This window comes from Styela clava, chromosome 6, assembly GCF_964204865.1.
Source record: "Styela clava chromosome 6, kaStyClav1.hap1.2, whole genome shotgun sequence".
Classification (NCBI taxonomy): Eukaryota; Metazoa; Chordata; class Ascidiacea; order Stolidobranchia; family Styelidae; genus Styela; species Styela clava.
In genome coordinates this window covers 23,896,403-23,911,778 of record NC_135255.1, presented here as the reverse complement: position 1 = coordinate 23,911,778, position 15,376 = coordinate 23,896,403, and the positions used below count along the sequence as shown (strand labels likewise).

Here is a 15,376-nt window from a genome sequence, read left to right as displayed (position 1 = left end):
TACTAAGATTTTCGTCTGTCAGTCATGAGCTGTGTCGATTAAGTTGGGATATTTTGTGGCGTCATCTCACTCGGCCGCGAGCTCTGCCTGGCTCGAGCGTTCATGATCCGAATTTCTGTTTGAATACCGCAGCATTTTTAGTCGACTACCGGGGTATCACTGTACAATCAAAAAAATAAATTGTAGTCTTTAAGGTTTTATCGCAGATCTAGGGATTTCTCTAACGTTGACATCTAGGAAATAATCTTTAGTGGTAGCATTGCGGTAGAGCGGAAACTGTTTTGCAAGAACAGATCAAATTTGTATGATTCGTAACAATGCAAAAATACGAATCAAAACTAAATATAATACGGGTAGTTTGAAACACTATTTTATAGCTGTGGATTGTCGTGGTATTTCATAATAATGTTCTTATTTAGTCGACGCAACCGCAGGTTATATTAAACACACAAATTCAAATTAATAAAGCAAACTATGAATAGACTCGCATTGGCCGATTGCATACTTTGCGCAAATGCAGAATCATCATGCCTAATTGTGGCGACAGTTTTATAGTAATTTTCGGATTCTTTTCAATCCCCTCCCCCTTTTTGGTAATTTTGACATTGCGCTCAAACGTATTTCAACCTATGTCTCATCGAACCTTCCTTTATGACACTTTGTGTCGAGTTAAGATGCAAAATTCTAGTCAATAATGCTTCAGGGACGTATTTCGGGAACTTTTGTACAAAGCCCCCGCCATAAAAAACACTACAGCCTCCGTTCAGCTAAAATAAAATTAGAAATAATCCAGTTACGATTTTATAGAGTGAGGGCTAGAAATGTAGATTGCGCCGGAAATTCAAATCTTCCTTCTCATTACGAACCTGAACCGCAACTGTATATTTACTATTCCAGAACGTGGTGTTTTTCTGCTTCGGAAGATCCGCATTTGGCAAGACTTCGAATACAGAAAATGTGAATGAATTCCTCCTGTGACAATTAACCGATTATTGAAACGTGGACATTTTTTCAAGATCTTCCGTTGTTTTAATCATTGAGCTGAAGTTATAAACTTTTTATTACTTTCAAATATCCCGTGTATCGTGCGCCGAAACATTCCACAAAATAATGTTACCCCTTCTCCGTTAATCTTTGTGCGTTTTCTGATAAGATAGCGTAACTATGCCGAAGACAATGGTCATTTTGATTCATTGTTAAAGTATTGACAAAATTAAATGTCAATGATGATCCATTAAAATAGATGTATTGGAAATAGTGTTGCCAGTAATATTAATAATACTGACACTGAATGCTTCGCGGGCCGCACGAAATTCTCTGGAAACATCGACAGTGGACTTCTCATCAAGTTTGGTTGTTAGACTAATACCGGTACTACGATTCAATAGGAGTTAAAAAATCACAAAATGAATGGACATGCAGTCAATACTTTGTATTTTGCAATTTGCTTATAATATATTTATATTGGAATATATTTGGCGGACCGTCAGCAAGGTTGACGCGGACCGGCGGTTGAGAACCACTAATGTAGTCATTAGTAGTATTCGAAATAGGAAAAAACGAAGATTGCAACTGTTTATATGAAAGCTCATCAATAGCTCACACATAGTTAGGTTAAATATGCACTTGGTCTAAGGAAAACTATTTTTTAAATATTTTCAAAGAAAAAAATTTGTCAAAATTATGATATTTTTCGCATAATCACTAATTATCCACAATATCGGTCGATATGGATCTAACATCACTGATTACCAACACAAGTTATGCGGAATGTCAACAGCAAGGATATGCAGTAGCTTAGTTGCTTGACTAAAGCTTTGTGCAGAGAGAACACTCAATCACCTATTGAATTAAAGGTGATCAAGCGAGGATATAAAAATAAAATTTTAAATCGGAGAAGTGAGTGGAATTGTGACGATGTCTGAGCGGATTTAGTCTGATGTTAGAGTCAGAGCTGTATTGTATAATTTAGTGGAGTCTGATATCAGACTACAATTTCGGAGTGAAATATTGTTGACAGAATGTTGCATTTGTGGAGTAGGGAGTGGTGTTGGGAGTCAAAATTTTGGTCAATCAGTATTTGAAATGTTGAGTTTAGCATCTGATTAAAAATTTCATAGTAACATTAGAGGCCTGGTACTGCTAAAATATCTGTAAAATTACCAGATATTACCTGTGATTCATCATTATTGCAACTGTTACAAATTCTTTTACAATGACATACCAAGCAACACCTGTCAATTATCATGGACTGTTGTTGGATTGATTTAGTGAAATTAAAGACGATTTCAATTAAATAGTAGGTTTATTCAACCCTGACCTTGATATTCGAACTTTGCATTGATGAAGCAAGGAGTTCGAGATCAGATGATGTGAGAGGTACACCACCCAGCCATAGGTCATCGAGACGAGAACAACGACCGAGAACAGATGCCAGAGTGAATTTATCACTTGGAGTGAGAGGCATGTAGCTGAATCTAATCTCACGGATGGATGATTTGATGACGTCATCAGTAGCATCCCCACACTCTTCGAGTACATGCATGAGCTCGAGTAGATCTTCCCTCTGTGCTGCCACTGTTCCTTTGAACTTACGTTGAAACCAGCCAGGTCGAATCAGACCCTTCAAGCTTGATAACAAGATTGATCTCTTATTCTTCAGATCAATACCTTTCAAGCAAAACGTTGCATTCAGAAAATTATTCATTAAATCATAAAGTTTGGTTTACTTTGGTTATCTAACAACTCTGCCAATAGAATCAGTGGAGCGCGACTAGTGAAAATAACTAAACCTAACAGGCGAATACCAATCAGGGACAAGCGCTTGATATATATTAATTGGAACATCCTCCCTCGCAACCCAAACAGCATTATTGGTCACATTTTAAATATGGCCTTTCTGACCTTTGCATTAAAACATCAGTTTTCTCCTAATTCAATGCTAGTTGGACAAAATTTGGAGTTTGGAATAATTTCAAAAATCTGGATTGCTTGGAGTGTTATTGGTGAAAATCGGACTATACATAATTTCAATGTTTTAAAAAAAAATGTAAGAATTTTATTCCACTGAGCTTCTCTACAAGTCCATTAAAGATGGCTTACAAACCGCGATTTTATGTCAAAAGTTTATTTCTCCATCAGCTGATAAACTGGGAGTAAGAGGTGAAAGTTTTTCAAGCCGGAGACAGTTGTCAATAATAAATATCCTATGGCTGCGGTTAAAGATGTGGTGGGCATGTTTGGAACATGATTTCTGTATCTCAAACTATGTAATGCAAATACAAGTCAGTGATTAAGCCCACGATAAGTGATAAATAACAATGTTTCTTCTTGTTGGTTATTAAGCGAGCTAAAATAAACATATATTGAATCACTCATACGTATGGGAAACGCCCGATAACACACACAAACGATTTCTACTAACGATGAGCTCACCCTGTTTAAGAATTCCAACATCAGCTGCGTCTCCCATTGCAATCTTGGATGTCTCGGGATTCAGTATAGAGCCGCATAAGATTCGACGAACTACGACCCAATGCGATAAATGGAGTTCAGTTGAAACAAACTTTTCGAATTCCTTAGTCGGCATTTCAGCAACGTAAAGAGCAGCAAGTGCTTCCTGTTCGACCAAAAGATAGGATAAGAAAAAACACCAGAATGAAAAACGGAATTCGAATATATTCCCAAGATCAAACCAGTTTCGCAGCCACCCGATCATCCCTCCGGGTTATCTTTTATGTTTTATTAACTGCCTCGTTTGTTTCCTCAATGTATATTACTCAACTTTTACGGTTAATATATGAATATTTATATTGCTTTAGTTGAAAACGTACGCGATAACGTTTTCAGTATTCGACTGTGCTTAGTTATGTCTTTAATGACGAATTTGTTTTCTAATAATAATGATTCAGCTATTTCAACCCCCATAAAAACAGTTCTTACGCCCGTGATTATGAAAGTTTTTTATGTACACAGACCTTATTCTACATATGATCCAAAACTGTGATGGGTGAATACCGTCGTCAAATAAAATTGTCACAGCACAATTACCATGAGGGTATGTCGTCGTATAATTAATTTAGAATTTGTAGCAGATATATCTACAGACGTTTGCTCAAAGCAGGATCATGAGAACTCATTCAGAAATTAAAAAGAATGTTTCCTGAGCCAAGCTACAGGCAACACCAAAGTTGGACAGGGTTGCATGAATGATACTGCTAAAGCAATTTTCATTTCGAGACGCCGGACAGTGACTAATATCTTGTCAGTTTGAGTCCATTGTGCACTACTGTAATAAAACTGTTTTCAATATTTACAACGCTGCCAATAGCTTTGTGTGTAATGTGTGTGTAGGTGGATGAAGGTCTGTTCTGGAATAGCTTGAGAGTCATGCTACACTGACGTTATGACATCATCAGCAACAGGGAAAGTGAAATAATTAAAGTTCTCTCGTTTCATCAACTTAGAAAGATAAAAAAATTTCACCCGGTCCCGACAACCCCACCCTTTTGCAATCCCGTTTAGTGAGCCTCGACAGTTTTGAGTGATTGATTTAAGCTTTTCAACAAATTGACAGAAGAGATTTATTCGTTTGTCGTCGGTGATTCAGTTTATCAACAAGTTTCAAACGAGATGGAGCCACAGAAGCAGTTTTAATGAGTCTGGTCGATAATAAGTTGTTCAATCCGACCAAATATATATGGTTTGATAATAAATCGGAACCGACAAAAATTACACAGGGCTGAGACTACTACTCTTCCATGAAAATTAGAACCAATTGAGAAAACATTATTCTGTACCTTGTATTGGAAATTAAAGATCTGGTGCATGCGAACCTGGTTTTAATTCGAAGCAAATAAGAAAGTAAGTTTAACTAAACTCAAAATTGTAATTTTTTCCATCAAATCATTGAAAAAATTTTTTTAAAGCCGAAACACGTCAAACCATATGTTACATGAGTTTTTCTACTTCCAAGGTACCACGCCCTAAACCCACGCCTTAGATTACGAACCTGAATGGACTGGTGGATGAAAAAGAATACAAAGTTCTTTTCGAAGAGCCGTTGGTTGATTCCAATTGATCTTAGTATTGGAATCATGATATCTTTCAAGTGATCAATGGTGATTCCTTCCGGTAAATCTGATTCGGCGAAAGTAACTTTCTTGTTCCTCATTCCGTCAAACGACATTTTCTTCAACCTGTTGAACACTTCGTAAATAGATACATCCTCTCTTCCACCTGCTCTCATATGCTCTGATTTCATGGTATTCAGCAAGACGAGAAGCAGGATGTCGGTCATTTTTCGGGGATTGAGGTTTCTGTACAGTATCAGCACAGTTACTGTAAGAACGAGAAACATCGGAATAGAGCAAAGAGAGAGTAAGCCGCGTGCTTCTTTCTTGAGACGATTCATGACATATTCGCCATGCTCTCCGCTAAATGCGTAAATGAGCTTTTCCACACTTTCTTCATCGAAACCTGCTAAAGCGATGACTCTCTCAGGACGGACTTCTCCTTCGAAGAAACGTAAAACGTGTTCACGTGATGAATAGAGAAGCTTGATGCCGGGTAAAAGCTTTTGAGCTAGGATGAGATTTATAATGAGCTTGGGATCTGCTTTAACATAGTGATTGACGTTACCGCATAATTTGCCAAGATCTTGAGGGGAAGCGTATTGATCAGCTCCATCAATTACGAGAAGAAACTTTTCGGGATGCAATCTGATCCATCCAACACCATGATCTCGGACATCTTCATCCAAATCTGTATCTCCAAATAATAATTCCCCGAGACTGACTTCCTTCTTAGATAGAAGATCTCGAAAGTTAATGTGACGAACAACCTCGACTCCTCTAAGCTCTGGTATCTTTTGATCAAGCACATCAACGGAGAAACTTTTAGACATTTCGGTTTTGCCATATCCGGCTCCCCCGACTAGAGCAACTCTCGATTTGCCATCCGAAAAAAAGCTTTCCATGGATATTTCTTTGCCAGGTTGCTTCTGAGTGTGCTGGCTGAAACCAAGCTCTGGCTTATATTCAGCATCCTTGGCAGCGCTTCCATAGAAATCTACATCCACTGTACGAGGCTGAATCTTGATTTTCGGAGTTGTAAGACATCCGATAGTTGAAGCTGGCTGTGCATTTTTCCTCGTTAAATCGTTGATTTCTTTCTTGAATATCTGAACCTTTTCTACAACGTAGATGCAAAAAATAAATTTAACGTTCGCCCTATGCCGTATATTGCACACTCATAAAAATGAACACTTATGACACTTTTACTACTGTTGCACTATTTTTCAGATCTACCCCCATTATATTGATCGCTAGATAGAGTAGATGAAAAACAAACATCTTTTGAAATATCGAGAAATATTGCACAAATTTTTTTATTTTTCAACAATATATCTTTTGCAATAAAAAATGTTATATTACGTCTGAACATTCATTTACTTTAAACGATAAAGATTTCATTTCAATTTTTTTCAATATAAAGATATTTGGATTTGAGACTTCTTCCAATGAATAAATTAAAACAGCAATGGATGGAATGTATATCAGTCTCTTATCATTGAAATATGTTATGCTGGTCTGCATCATCCTCATGGCTTTGTAGCTCTGTTCCTGTGTTGTATATCAGTTTTCTCCAACCAGACATTCTCCATTTATACAATGGTATATAAAAAATACCAAGAGTTCAATTGAACCAAATTTTTCCATTACAACTTTAAATTTCTCAAACAACCTGAAACTCAGTCCAAGATTTTGACAGCATTCAACTTTGACTTTCCTCATTTAGGACTTCGAGCAAACCATCAGAAACAAATCACACTGATTGAAGTTAAATTAGATTTTCGCATTTCCCAAAAAGCCGATGGGAATAAAACCATCAAGCAATGTTGAGAATATGCTTATGAACTCAGTTTATCTTTCTGTGGCAATTTGTGTCCTTTGTAAGTTACTGCAAATTCGTGTCCAAGTTTACAACATATATTTGCTTTATTTTATATATTATGTAATTGTACAGCGCATTTGTAGTTGTGTCTGTTCTTTCTTCATTCATATACATTATTCTGTTTGAACGTAGCAATCTCAAATTGCATATTTGAGATAATATGGTGCATGTCGATGAACTGTGCGACTTAGGTAAACAAGGTCTGGTGAATATTTTTTTTTTTTTTTAATTTGAAGATTCTGACACACATGAGCTGTGAACTGACGTAACGGTAACCTACTACCAACTCTATTGACATGATTAATATCAATTTGGTTTGTGTTTTAGTCAACTTTGGCTTAAAGTCAAGTCATTATAAAACAATTATAAAACATTATAAAACTAATTTCCAAAATTATCTTAGGTGTTTCTCATATCAAGTCGCTTTCAATGACTGATATTGTTTTAATAAACTGACTCGAGTAATAAATAAAAATAGCATATTCTCTTGCCACGAAATACGCGAGTATATTCGTGAGCTTGCGTTATATCATAGTTCAACTTGTTCATGAACTTAAAAATGATTTGACCTAATCAAACAGCAACCTTTAATATTATCTCGCATTCTTGTGACATATATGAATTCAAAGTCCTTTTTTTCCTTTTATTAAAGTTATCGCGTGGAGGCATTCACGGGACGAGTTTTCAAAACTGACCTCTTGCTCGTTTTATAACCTTCCGATGTCGCGAAAGGCTCTATATTATGCAGTTGGATACGAAACTACAAAACGAGGTCAGAGTTGCTTGGCTTTATGGTTACCACGCATCGCCATATTTTATGAGCATTTTTATTTTCTCTGCGTATTAAAATATGTATGTGCTCAAAATATGCGGGATATTTTATCACTTTTTCATTCTTAAAACTTTTAAACTCTTAAAAAAAAACTGATGAACTTTGTGAAGACCCCTATTTTAGACAAATTATTAAACTTGTAACACTTGATTTGATTCATCAATACTAAATTTTCGAAAATGATATCTTTAAGCAATCCAAACATATCAGTCGAGAAAAAATTAACTTTATGTTGACAATGTAACCATAGGTATACTATCGTGTCTCCCTGAAGCTATATGTAAATTTTGAATTTTGTTTGCGAATATTTGGTGAAAAAATATAAGTAACCCTGTTATAGTGTCAACCTAAAGATATATGTAAAGCTTAAATTTCTGTAATCCTTTGGTGAAAATAGTTGAGTAGCCCTGTTATAGTGTCAACCTAAAGATATATGTAAAGCTTAAATTTCTGTAATCCTTTGGTGAAAATAGTTGTGTAGCTCTGTTATAGTGTCTCTTTAACGATATATGTAAATCCTAAATTTTGTGTGCCACCCTTTCATGATATGGTTAATTAGCCCTGTTATCATGTCTCCCTAAAGATATATCCTGTCACCCTATTAGCAAGCCTCACAATATTTTAACAAATTATCAATTCAAACATACCATCGTCTTCACCCAAACCTACAGCAGCTTTTATAGCACCCGGTGCATCTTTTCGTTTTTGTTGAGCAGAATCTTGATTAACCACAGGACCATAGTAGTTCGCTGTGAAGAAATTGAAATATTTCATGCATTGTACAACCACGATAAATATAGCACGATTAACGAGTTCTATGATTCTATATATTTTTATTTCAACCTGGAACCTGCTCCAAAATCTAAATTGGCGATTTTTAGTCGTTTTTTGTTACAGGATAAAACATATTTTCTCAATTATTTCTCTAAAGCTGGACTTGAGTATTGAAATTAAAAATCAGGTCTTTATCCCCGACTATCAACTGATTTAATTAGTGCAAGTTTTCGGAGTCATTGTCTAAACCAGGGGTATGTAACATTTATTAGAAGATTAAAACAAATGAAAAATTTTATTCGCAGACCGCAATCAAAATCGACACAATTTTCTTTGTGGGTCGCAGGTTTCAACCCCCTGGTCTAAACTCATTAATGCAGTTTTCATACGACTTCGAGTCGATGAAATTTATCTCCAATTGGACCCCATAATCCTCTGAGTCGGTGGAATTTCTCACCGATTAAACCCTGTGATCTTGCAAAGACTTTTTTTGTCAGAAATCGCCTCAATTCAGTTTTAATAGAAAAAACAAAACACATACTTATATTCTGTGTCGTAATTTGTTGATCCCCAAAGTGAGCTCGATCAAACTTCCCTTTCGGAAATGAAACTGAAAGAAACGGTTGTATAAGTATTGAATTATCTGGAATAACTGGCAAAATTTTAAGTTTTTACAATGCTTGTGAGCGCCTATTTAAACATAACTGTTAGTTTAGGTTTTTTTGTTTGATGGGAAAATATTTAAGTGTTGACGAAGGCCACTCTAAAATGTTATCGAGCCCCGCGGGCCACCTGTTGCACTCCTCCACTCTAGAGTAGGCAAAGCCGCTTTTCAATTAACAATGATATCATAAACTTTATCGATTTATTATGCTGTAATAATAGATTTCCAAGTTCCAAACTGCATGACGAAGATCCAAGGCTTCAAGTACGTTGACTAATGGTCACAGGCGTGTCTAACTTTTGTGTTGCCAGAAACTGGTTTCTGAAGATAGTGCCCTTCATACCTTTACCTTTTCATAACTTTAATTCAGTAGATTATACATGACAATAAATAAATTAAAGGTCATGTAAGAGTGAAAAATTTGTAAAATTATTATTTAAATCAGGGGTGTGCAACCATTATTACAGGAGGGCCAAATACAAGTAACTAGGTGAACCCATTAGCCAAATCTCTATATAAGATAGCCTTTCTAGTAGATGAATCCACAAAAATTATTTTTTGTTCTTACAGTATTGTTTGAGAGGGAGTGAGAAATTGTGAGTGAAAACACATATTTCTTAAGAAAACTACTAATTGAATATATTAATATGACAGTGACCCTCGGGTACTGTTTTAGGCTTTTCCATGCAAAGGTATTGGAATTGCTCGCACATACTAGATTAACAAAACTAAAAACTTGTTTCGCGGGCACACCATTAACAGTTGGCCCTTCTCCAAGAGCCGCACAATTATTTCTTGAGGGCCGGAGTCTGCACACCCTTGCTTTGAAAAATAAGTCGCGTCACCTGATACAGGCTTTCCTGCTCCTTGAGATCCAAGTACAGCTGAAACTTCGGAACTGATTTGAACTGTAAAAAAAAATCAAAGCAGGCGTTGAGGTGGGTCCACTGACACAAGGTAATTTAGAAAAGCAAAGCAGTTTGAAAACTTACTGCAACTCATTGTGTGTGCAGTCAACATGTTCAGTGGATGGATGGATTGGGACCATATACTCATCCCTATTCCTAACCTGCTGTCTATATGGCAGCCCAATAGCCCTGTATGAAGGAGGCCATTCAAATGGTGATTGGGACCATATACTCATCCCTATTCCTAACCTGATGTCTATATGAGAGCCCAATAGCCCTGTATGGAGGAAACCATTCAAATGGTGATTGGGACCATATACTCATCCCTATTCCTAACCTGATGTCTATATGAGAGCCCAATAACCCTGTACGGAGGAGGCCATTCAAATAGTAATTGGGACCATATACCCATCTCTATTCCTAACCTGCTGTCTATATGGCAGCCCAATAGCCCTGTATGGAGGAGACCATTCAAATGGTGATTGGGACCATATACTCATCCCTATTCCTAACCTGATGTCTATATGAGAGCCCAATAACCCTGTACGGAGGAGGCCATTCAAATGGTAATTGGGACCATATACCCATCTCTATTCCTAACCTGCTGTCTATATGGCAGCCCAATAGCCTTGTATGGAGGAGGCCATTCAAATGGTAATTGGGACCATATACCCATCTCTATTCCTAACCTGCTGTCTATATGGCAGCCCAATAGCCCTGTATGGAGGAGGCCATTCAAATGGTAATTGGGACCATATACCCATCTCTATTCCTAACCTGCTGTCTATATGGCAGCCCAATAGCCCTGTATGGAGGAGGCCATTCAAATGGTAATTGGGACCATATACCCATCTCTATTCCTAACCTGCTGTCTATATGGCAGCCCAATAGCCCTGTATGAAGGAGACCATTCAAATGGTAATTGGGACCATATACCCATCTCTATTCCTAACCTGCTGTCTATATGGCAGCCCAATAGCCCTGTATGGAGGAGACCATTCAAATGGTGATTGGGACCATATACCCATCCCTATTTCTAACCTGCTGTCTATATGGCAGCCCAATAGCCCTGTATGGAGGAGGTCATTCAAATGGTAATTGGGACCATATACTCATCCCTATTTCTAACCTGCTGTCTATATGGCAGCCAAATAACCCTCCTATGGAGGAAACCAGGTTTCCAGGATTCTGTTTCCAGGGAGATGAAGCCATAAATTGATGATTCCGGCTTCGAATAAAAAATCTCTGATAATTTTAGCATTTGCAAGCTTTTTTTGCGTTCGTTCAAGTCCATGCATTCAAAACATAATTGGCTAACTAATTTCCTACCCGACATGGACTGGTAGGTGGGCTGTAGTTTGTCATATGATTAAGCCGTCGCACATACTTTTCCATCCTTGGATAAATATGTCAATCCTATCCCTATTTACAAAATGACTTGCAGAAATGTTACTAACTAGCTCCACCTGGTGCCAATGCTCCTTCAGACTCATCAGGGTGGAACGGTTGAGCCTTAGATGACGCTTCCCCTTCTTCTGCGAATCTTTCAGCTAAAGAATAATATCAAAAAAGAAATTAAAAGCGTCAGAGGGCGCTAGAGTTGCACAAAATTCGGTATGAGTACCAGGGTAAGGATAGGACATAAGTTTATTCCGATTTTTCTTATTTTTAGTTCTATTATGAGTTCGTGGACTGTCTTTGTTGACCAAGTAAATACCCCACTGCCCATAGGTTTCAGTAGCTTTATGTAAAATAGGCGGCAACTTGATGTAAAATAGGCGGACAAAATTAGTTACCTCCATATTGGAACACATACTTCTGGAGAGCCTACAATTCCACCCACAGAGTCAGAGTACGAGACTTATCTATGTTCCCTGGTTCTAGTCCCTGATCCATCGAGCCCTCAGCCAGTCCATTGGATTCTTATACTTGGTGAGCGTTAATCGTATTTACTAACTTTCAATTCACGATTCTAATTATTTACATTTTTAGTAGCTTTTGTCACCACAGTGGCTGCCCATAACAAACAATTTTTTTACGAGAGAGACTAATTAGGTGGCGATGTGGATCATATTTCAAATTTTACACCTGTCTTGAAGTGTCTTGTATGGAAATTTAAAGTATAGTGTCGAACGGTGCCAGTGGCTATTGGCCCTCAGTAGCCGCCCATAACTTCGCTAGGAGCAGAATATCTTTTGCTTCAGAGTGAGGCTAGAACGGCATGACCTTGTTTTGAGCAAATTTTCTTACAATTGAAACAAAGTTGAGCAGAAATCTTTTCCAACACTCACCAGGTTCCTGATTTACTCGTCTTGGATCAGCCTGAGATGGTTCAACATCAGGTCTGAGTGGTTCAGCATCAGGTCTGAGTGGTTGAACATCAGCTCTGAGTGGTTCAGCGTCACCCGCTCTCTCCTCATCTACAGTAGGTTCCATTGGACGAGGATGCAGAGGAGGCTGATCTGTATGGAAAGTATGAATCAGGATGAGATTTTATTTATATATTGCAGAGACTCTGTAGCGAGGGCAGAGGCTCTGTGGTAAGATGCACTTATTCTAGAGACGAAGCAACAGTATCTAGAGACAATTCAAGCCTTTTTAAAGGAGTTTTGATCAAATTGTGTTATTTCTAGCAGTATTGAGGGGAACTTATAAGCGAAAATCAAATTTCATTTCAGGGCAAAGTGCCCGCCTGAATCCTTTGGTTGTTAAAATCACTCGGTTGCTAAACTGCTGTATTGATCCTTTACCAGTGTTCACTATTACCGCACTTTTTTGTGAAAACAGTGGAAAAGCTATTGTTATCTTATGGCATTGTTAGGGGTTCTTGCAGAAATTTCTACATAAAACTGTTATTTCTATTTATTGCCAATATGACAGTCGCCCTTAGGTACTGTTATAGGCTTTGTGATGCAAAGGTATTGGGATTGCTCGCACATACAAGATTAACTAAACTAAAAACTTGTTTCGCAGCCACCCCATAAACAATCGGCACTTCTCCGAGGGCCACACAATTCTTTCTTGTGGGCCGCATTTGGCCCATGGGCCACAGTTTGCAAACCCATACTTTGAATAATTAGTCACGTCACCTGGTACAGTCTTCCCTGCTCCTTGAGATCCAAGTACATTGAAAGGTGCTTGAACTTCAGAACTGCTTTGACCTGTAAGATGGAAATAAAAGTAGGCGTTGAGGTGGATCGACTGACACAAGGTAATTATAAAACAGTAAAGCATATTTATACTGTCCATATTGCAGCCCAATAACCAAGCCCCCCCTTTTTTGATTTGCAAGTCTAGCCCCAGCTTTCCAAATTATACAATTCCCATTATAAAACTCCTATAAAACACATCAAATTGTTTCATATTTTTGCTCAAAAAAATAAATTTGTGTCTGATTCAAGTCCATGCATCCTAAACATAACTGGATAATTAATCCCATACCCGACATGAACTTGCCAGTTGCCTGTGGTTTGCCATATGATTAAGTCGTCGCACATACTTTTCCATCCTTGGATAAATATGTAAATCCTATCCTTATTTACAAAAATACTAGCAGAAATGTTACTCACTAGCTTCACCTAGTGCCGATGCTCCTTCAAACTTATCAGAGTGGAACCGCTGAGCCTTAGATGACGCTTCCCCTTCTTCTGCGACTCGTTCAGCTGAAGAAAGAAATTACAGGAGATCTTGAAATACTTCATACGACAGCCATCTTATCGACTTTTCTCTCCCAAGGTAATCTACCACCAAGTTACAATTCCAACCACAGAGTGCGAAACCATCGAGTCCTCAGCCAATCCATGGGATTCTTATACATATTACACAAACGTCAGAGGGCGCACAAAAATTCAGTACTCTCGTAGTATGTGTACCAGGTTAGAGTTAAGTCATAATTTCAATCCAATTTTCCTTATTTTTGTTTTATTACGAGTCCGGGGACTGTCTGTGTTAGCCAAGTGAATATACCCCTGCTCATAAGTTTCAGTCCTTTTACACAACTCGTCGTAAAATAGGCAAACAAATTTAGTTACCTCCATATAGGTGCACATACTTCCGGAGCACCTACAATGCCACCCACCGAGTGCGAGACTTAGTAATGTTTCCTAGTTCTAGTTCTTGATCCACTGAGTTTTAGCCAATACATGGAAATCTTGTACTTGGTGAGCGTTAATCGTATTTACTAACTTACAATTCACTATTCTAATTATTAACAGTTTTAGTAGCTTTTGGAATCTCAGTGGCTGCCAATAACAAACAATTTTTTTACAGGGGAGGCTTCTCAGATGGCGATGTAAATCCTATAGCCAATACACCTCACTTGGAACGTCTAGCCCAGTGGTTCTCAACCATTTTTCCTTTTGTGGCCCACTCTTGTTGCACAAAATATTCTGTGGCTCATAAACTTTTTCATGCAAAGGAAAAACCACAAAAAAAAATTACTTGCTCTTTTTGCAAAGTTACGCTTCCACTTTAATAATTAAAATAGAGTTACCACTCAGCAGCAAAAACAGCATCATCCATAAACTTCTACTGCTATCCAAGTTTAACTAATTTATCAATTTTTAATAGTTTTGTGGCCCACCTGAAAATATTTCTGTGGCGGCCCAGAAGTGGGCCATGGCCCTCTGGTTGAGAACCAATCCTACGCCTAACTTAAAGAGTCTTGTATGGAAATTTAAAAATAGTGTCGAAAAGTGTCAGTAGCTCTAGGCCCTCAGTGGCTGCCCATAATATTGCTAGGAGAGAATATCTTTTGCTTTGGAGTGAGTGTAGAACAGGGGTGGGGAAGGTTTTTGGATCAAGGGCCAAAAATATTGCCCACCTAGACTGACGGGCCATGTAAGTGTTTTGTAATTTAATGTAATTTAATCGCAATATCAACAAATTCATTGAGGTATTTTTACTTAAAACATCAAAGTTTGGTTTTAGTTTGGTTGTGGCAGCATCAGGCGGGCCAGATTGATTTATCCAACGGGCCGTAGTTTGGCCATCTCTGGTCTAGAACGACATGACCTAGTTTTGAGCATATTTTCTTACAATGGAAACAAAATTGAGCAGAAATCTCTTTAAACACTCACCAGGTTCCTGCATTACTGGTCTTGGATCAGCCTGAGATGGTTCAGCATCAGGTCTGAGTGGTTCAGCGTCACCCGCTCTCTCCTCAGCTACAGGAAGTTCCATTGGACGAGGATGCAGTGGAGACTGATCTGTATGGAAAGTGTAAATCAGGAAGAGATTTTATTC

The 15,376-nt window shown here is 37.9% G+C and overlaps 1 protein-coding gene across 1 annotated transcript in view; it reads right to left on the bottom strand.

Moving 5' to 3' along the window:
* The window catches only part of LOC120331185 (uncharacterized), a 105,560-nt gene that overhangs the window by 72,730 nt on the left and 17,454 nt on the right, over positions 1-15,376 (bottom strand). The window contains exons 20-27 of the mRNA XM_078113344.1: positions 15,211-15,339; positions 13,702-13,794; positions 13,222-13,293; positions 12,424-12,594; positions 11,590-11,682; positions 10,070-10,132; positions 9,102-9,170; positions 8,434-8,535 (exon numbers count right to left, since the gene is read on the bottom strand). Of these exons, the coding sequence (XP_077969470.1) occupies positions 8,434-8,535; positions 9,102-9,170; positions 10,070-10,132; positions 11,590-11,682; positions 12,424-12,594; positions 13,222-13,293; positions 13,702-13,794; positions 15,211-15,339 (792 nt within the window). The remainder of the gene's footprint in view (positions 1-8,433; positions 8,536-9,101; positions 9,171-10,069; positions 10,133-11,589; positions 11,683-12,423; positions 12,595-13,221; positions 13,294-13,701; positions 13,795-15,210; positions 15,340-15,376) is intronic.